Raw genomic sequence first — 6,570 nt, 5'->3', positions numbered from 1 at the left:
TATATATATATATATATAGTCACACACAACTATATACACTTAGGACTAGGAGGCTACGACCATTTTCCTTAAAAAAACATATACACTTAGAAATATATATGTGTACATTAATGACCATATCATAATATAATTAAATATAAAAAATATATTAAAAATATATAAATTTAATAACCGGGCCTGGGTCGAGCTTCACCAACACATCCCAGACCCGCGCCCGGAGCCCAGTCGGCCCAGATTTTCCAGGCTTTTCCCAGGCCGCGGGCTGGACACCGGCCCGGGCTCGGGCCAAAAGCCCAATTGGACACCCCTAGATGAACTAAATTTGTGGTCTGAGTTTTTGTCAGTAAATTGAAGGCTTCTCTTGGACTCAAATTGAACATTGATTTAATTTCATTATCATAAGTTTCCTGAAAATCTTCCCTCTGTCAGCTTAGCTGGCTTTCAGATCCTTATTATTTTCCTTGATACCCTTATTTTCGGCCATTATGCTCTTGTATAGTTTCTTATGCAAAGAGGAGATGGGAAAGCAGTTTGGAAAGATTGTTACATCCTTTTCTTTTCGTTTTGAATATTTTTGTTTTCTCATTTAGGAAAGCTTCTATAGGCATATACCATTTCACTCATTAAGTTTGTGAAGCATTGTAACTCTGACGTCTAAACTTCAATAGACATCTTCAAATTCAATTGTATATCAATGTATGGAAGTGATGGCATGTTAACGTACAAAGCAAGTAAAGCAATACCCAAGGTTCTTTTGTCTTCTTTTTTAAGAACTCAGGTTGGGACCTAAAAGATCGAAGTTTTCCGATGCTTTTGAACTTTCCCGATTGCAGATGAAAGAAGGGTGAGAGTAGTAGAGATGGGTGGAGTTCCAGGTCTTCTGAATATGCTGGAAACCGGCAAAGATGACAAAACACGTAAAGAAGCTCTCAAAGCTTTAGTTGCCCTTTCTTACTCTGGTGAGTGTTGAAAGTTGTCATTTAAGCTCCTTTATCCGAGATCAAACAACGACTTTCAAACAAGATCTATTGTTTTAATGACTTTTAATCCTTGAATGGCATGTTCTGCTTGATATTCAAATATTTTATATTTCACTTTTTTAATCCTACTTCTTTGCCTTGTTGAAGATACTACTTTGTCCAGCATCAAAGTGAAATATATATATATATAAGCTCAATCAGTGATGTTTAAGTTGAAAATTGTATTCTTTCTGTTTTGGCAAAAAATATCAGCAAACTTTTTATTTAAATTAAAATTTACAGATCTAACGAATGTAAGAAACTACCTGATAGTGAAAGAATGAAATTGTGATGTATAGATGAGAAGTTAGTTGTTAATTGTTCTTGGCAAGAAGTCAGTTCTAACAGCTGCAGGAAGAAACAATCGAGTGTATTCAGCTTGAGATGAAATAATGATTAGATCTTATCTCATAAATTTTGCGTTTGCACACTGGGTTGTAGATTTCAAGAACATGTCATCATTGAATATAGTAGTAAAACTCCGAGGCGTGAGCTTTCATATAAATGTGATCTGTATTATTTGGACTTGCATGAGTATCTCAACATTGCTTTTACATTATTACCAAGTAAAACATTTGATATTGCTTGATGGATGACAAGAACTTGTAGAAGTTCTTCCTTCATAAGGTGTATGGTTTTTCTCAGCTTTGTCTATTATAGGCTGGTACAATGAGTGGTTTGGGTAAGCCAAGGCAAATATAAGTAGATATGGGTGCTTTAGTAAACGATGTACGTGACCTTTGAGTTTTGCACATCCCAAGAAGTGGTTTAACCACTTGATTTCTGCTCAACATTTTAACTCCTTCAGGTCCTGCCTTTTCTGCCCAATCTGCTTCTTTTAGCTTCAAGTAAAGGCAAATATGGAACCAAAACAAGATTAATCAGATTTAGTATTGCATTGTTCATGACGTAATAACACAGTATCTCACTTTTCAGATCCTCTCTTCATCAAGAATTTAGAGGAGAGACCTCATAAGTGGTCCTAATGTGCCTATTATGAAATGGCTGGATGGATTTTAAATTTTATTCAGAAATTTCAGATCCCAACCAATCAGGATAGGATCTGAATCTATAAATTACTGTTCTTTTAGCGCATACGTGACTATAAAATTTTATGAGGCCTGTTTCCATCTTCATATTTGTCAGTTTGGGTGAGGTTGAGTTTAAAATCTGGAAGTTTTTGCCTCCACACATCATAATAAAATGAAGGGAAAAATGCTTTCAGCCCCCAAAAGTTAAGGAAACGTGCTTCCCACCACCAAGACTTTGTCAACAGGTGTTTTACCCTCAAAAATAAAGATTCTGTTCTCTGAGCCCCCAAAACACAAAACCCAAGACATTAAAACATGTGAAGACCATAATACCCTTCTCTCTCTTTCTTTTTTTATTAAAATATGATGATGATTATTTTATTATTTTTGTTTTCTCTCTCTTTATCATGATGTACTGAGATGATAGTTGAAATGATTGATGAGGATTATTTTATTATTTTCATTTTTTATTATTTTGGTTGTTTGTATTGGGAGATTGTTAAAGTTACGGGTTAATTGTTAAGGTTACGAGTTAATTGTTAATGTTACGGGTCAATTGTTAAGGTTATGAATCCTCTCTCTCTTTTTCTTTTTTTATTAAAATATGATGAGGATTATTTTATTATTTTTGTTTTTTCTCTCTCTTTATCATGATATACTAAGATGATAGTTGAAATGATTGATGATGATTATTTTATTATTTTTGTTTTTTATTATTTTGGTTGTTTGTATTGGGAGATTATTAAAGTTACGGGTTAATTGTTAAGGTTACGAGTTAATTGTTAATGTTACGGGTCAATTGTTAAGGTTATGAATCCTCACTCACTCTCTCTCTCTCTTTCTCTCTCTCTATCATGATGTTTCTTTGATAATATTGAAATGATTAAAGAGGATTATTATTTTATTATTTTCGTTTTTTATTCTTTTTGTATTTTTAGAATATTCGTTGTTAAGGATAATGGTTGGTTGTAAAGGTTATGCATAGATTGTTAAGGTTACAGGTTGGTTGTTAAGGTTAAGGGTTTATTGTTAAGATTATGGGTTTGTTGTGTAGGTTACGGATTTGTTGTTAAGGTTACGGGTTTAATTGTTAAGGTTACGGGTTTAATTGTTAAGGTTACGGGTTTAATTGTTACGGTTACGGTTTATTAATTGTTAAGGTTACGGTTTAATTGTTAAGGTTACTGGTTTAATTGTTAAGGTTACGGGTTTAATTGTTACGGTTACGGTTTTAATTGTTAAGGTTACGGGTTTAATTGTTAATGTTACAGTTTAATTATTAAGATTATGGGTTTAATTATTAAGGTTACCGGTTTAATGGTTAATGTTACGGTTTAATTGTTAAGGTTACGAGGGAGAGAGAGAAGGGATCCATAACCTTAACAATTGACCCGTAACCTTAACAATTAAAATCGTAACCTTAATAATTAAATCCGTAACCTTAACAATTAAATCCGTAACCTTAACAATTAAACCTTAACAATTAATAAACCGTAACCGTAACAATTAAACCCGTAACCTTAACAATTAAATACGTAACCTTAATAATTAAACCCGTAACATTAACAATTAAACTCGTAACCTTAACAACAAATCCGTAACCTACACAACAAACCCATAACATTAACAACAAATCCTTAACCTTAACAACCAACCCGTAACCTTAACAATCAATGCATAACCTTTACAACCAACCATTATCCTTAACAACGAATATTCTAAAAATACAAAAAGAATAAAAAACAAAAATAAAAATAATAATCCTCTTTAATCATTTCAATATCATCAAAGAAACATCATGATAGATAGAGAGAGAGGATTCATAACAATTGGCCCGTAACCTTAACAATTGACCCGTAACATTAACAATTAACTCGTAACATTAACAATTAACCCGTAACTTTAACAATCTCCCAATACAAACAACCAAAATAATAAAAAACGAAAATAATAAAATAATCATCATCAATCATTTCAACTATCATCTTAGTACATCATGATAAAGAGAGAAAAAACAAAAATAATAAAATAATCCTCATCATATTTTAATAAAAAAAAAAGAGAGAGGATTCATAACCTTAACAATTGACCCGTAACATTAACAATTAACTCGTAACCTTAACAATTAACCCATAACTTTAACAATCTTCCAATACAAATAACCAAAATAATAAAATAATAATAATAATAATAATAATAATCATCAATCATTTCAACTATCATCTTAGTACATCATGATAAAGAGAGAGAAAACAAAAATAATAAAATAATCATCATCATATTTTAATAAAAAAAGAAAGAGAGTGAGAGGATTCATAACCTTAACAATTGACCCGTAACATTAACAATTAAGTCGTAACCTTAACAATTAACCCGTAACTTTAACAATCTCCTAATACAAACAACCAAAATAATAAAAAAACGAAAATAATAAAATAATCCTCATCAATCATTTCAACTGTCATCTTAGTACATCATGATAAAGAGAGAGAGAAAACGAAAATAATAAAATAATCATCATCATATTTTAATAAAAAAAGAAAGAGAGAGAGAGAAGGGTATTATGGTCTTCACATGTTTTAATGTTTTGGGTTTTGTGTTTTGGGGGCTCAGAGAACAGAATCTTTATTTTTGAGGGTAAAACACCCGTTGACAAAGTCTTGGGGGTGAGAAACACGTTTTCTTAGCTTTTGGGGGCTGGAAGCATTTTTCCCTAAAATGAAATGAACTTAACATCTTCATATTCTTTTATGGAAGAAAAAGTTACTTGGGTTGAAACATATAGCGTCACCCTACCTTGAAGTTTGTACATATTTTTATAACCTTTACCTTTTACACTTATCTGAAATATTGCATTTAACATAGGTTAAATGGCAAATGTAACATTTAATTGCGACGTTGTCTTCCTTTTGCAGCCGTCTTTCTGTTCTTAGTAAACAGAACTAACAAGAGCCTGAGTATGTGGCAATAATTGTCAAATTTTAAGCTAATTTGTAACCTCAGACTTCTCTTTTGTCCCTGTTGGAGAACTGCAGGTGTAGCAGCTGAGGCTTTACATCAAGCTGGTGCAGTTCCTATCGTCAATTCCACTCCAAATTCCAGTGAGCATGCTGAAGTTGAAGTTTACAGGTCCAGCCTTCTCAAGAGGTTTGAGGAGCTAAAAACCTGATGGTTTTCTGGCAGAGGGAGCACTCAACTGATTGACGATGGAGCAGGCTTTTTTTCTTTTTTTGCCGCCTCTATTCCCCTCTCTTCCCTTTGTCGCGTGATTGACGATGGAGCAGGCTTTTTTTCTTTTTTTGCCGCCTCTATTCCCCTCTCTTCCCTTTGTCGCGAACTTGTTTACCATTTCCACCTCATCTATACTGGAAGTTGGATATCTACAGTGTCACCTGGTACGCAATTTGGACAAACCTGCGTGGCTGGTTTGCTAATATCTAAGTATGCTAGAAGCAGGAATTGTATAATACTTCAGAGGTTAAGACACTGGTTGCTTTGGTTTCTATTCTCATCAAAGATTAGTTTTGGTTGTGTTAAAGTGGAAACAACCACTGATTGATTTGGTTTCTGTTGTCACCGAAGATTAGTTTTGGTTGTCGCAGCAGTAACAGCATACAATTGCAACCTCCTGACGGGAAAAGGCAAGTGAATATTTTGGATTACTCCTGTACATAAACAGAGCTTCTAGTCCGCTGCAAGGATGACTCATCACAATAGACGTCTTAATATTTGCAAGTACATTGGAAGAAAAACTGACATTATAGCCTACATATAAGGACACAGAATGCATACGATCTACAGGTTAAGACATTTTTTTTTAAATTTATCAGTGTAAACCATAGAACTCGGAACATCTGAAATAGCCAAAGAATAGTGAGCTTGATTATGTTATTCACACATTCCAGGGTTCACTGCTAACAAAGCAATGGATACAGTAAGCAGGAGTCAGCAATGAACTACAAAATGCCGGTTACGGAAGAAGTTGGACACTATGCCAATGCACTCATTTATCTTGATTCCTGGATATCCTAATCCCCACTTTGCTGATCTTGCTGAACTTCGGTATCATTCACCAACAACTGGCAAAGTAACATCAAACGTACATCACAAAGAATTGAGGATCCTTGAGAGGATGGCAGGCATCATGTTTCCTCTGCCTCGTGAAAATTGTGCAGCAAAATATAAATATTATGTTTTTACAATGAGTATAAAAACAATGCAAAGGAAGAATGATTCGGAACAAAAAGAACTGGCGTAAATAGCAAATTTATAAACAGTAGAACCGATATAAAGTTTTACGCATGCATTCCATCCAAGGAAATTTTTGAAGCGCTTATCTCCAGACTCGATAACTCGAGCCTTTCCTATAAAATAAGAAAACAATTGTTATCGAGCTTCTGAACCGAAAACTGCCCTTTTCATTTCTGAACAGTTGAATATAACTTCATTCCAGAGACGAGAAAATCACAAGATTTATCTTTATTATGGCCAATAACGACACAAATCAGTCAGCAATCAGG

The 6,570-nt window shown here is 33.6% G+C and overlaps 1 protein-coding gene across 1 annotated transcript in view; it reads left to right on the top strand.

The window, feature by feature from the left end:
• Window positions 1-5,306, top strand: part of LOC109832977 — a 15,323-nt gene extending 10,017 nt beyond the window's left edge. The window contains exons 5-6 of the mRNA XM_020400499.1: window positions 834-959; window positions 5,086-5,306. Coding sequence (XP_020256088.1) covers window positions 834-959; window positions 5,086-5,219 — 260 coding nt within the window. The 3' untranslated portion in view covers window positions 5,220-5,306. The remainder of the gene's footprint in view (window positions 1-833; window positions 960-5,085) is intronic.

The sequence above is a fragment of the Asparagus officinalis genome, chromosome 3 (assembly GCF_001876935.1).
Source record: "Asparagus officinalis chromosome 3, Aspof.V1, whole genome shotgun sequence".
NCBI lineage: Eukaryota > Viridiplantae > Streptophyta > Magnoliopsida > Asparagales > Asparagaceae > Asparagus > Asparagus officinalis.
Note: the sequence above shows the minus strand (reverse complement) of the source record. Positions and strands in the feature narration are given on the sequence as shown.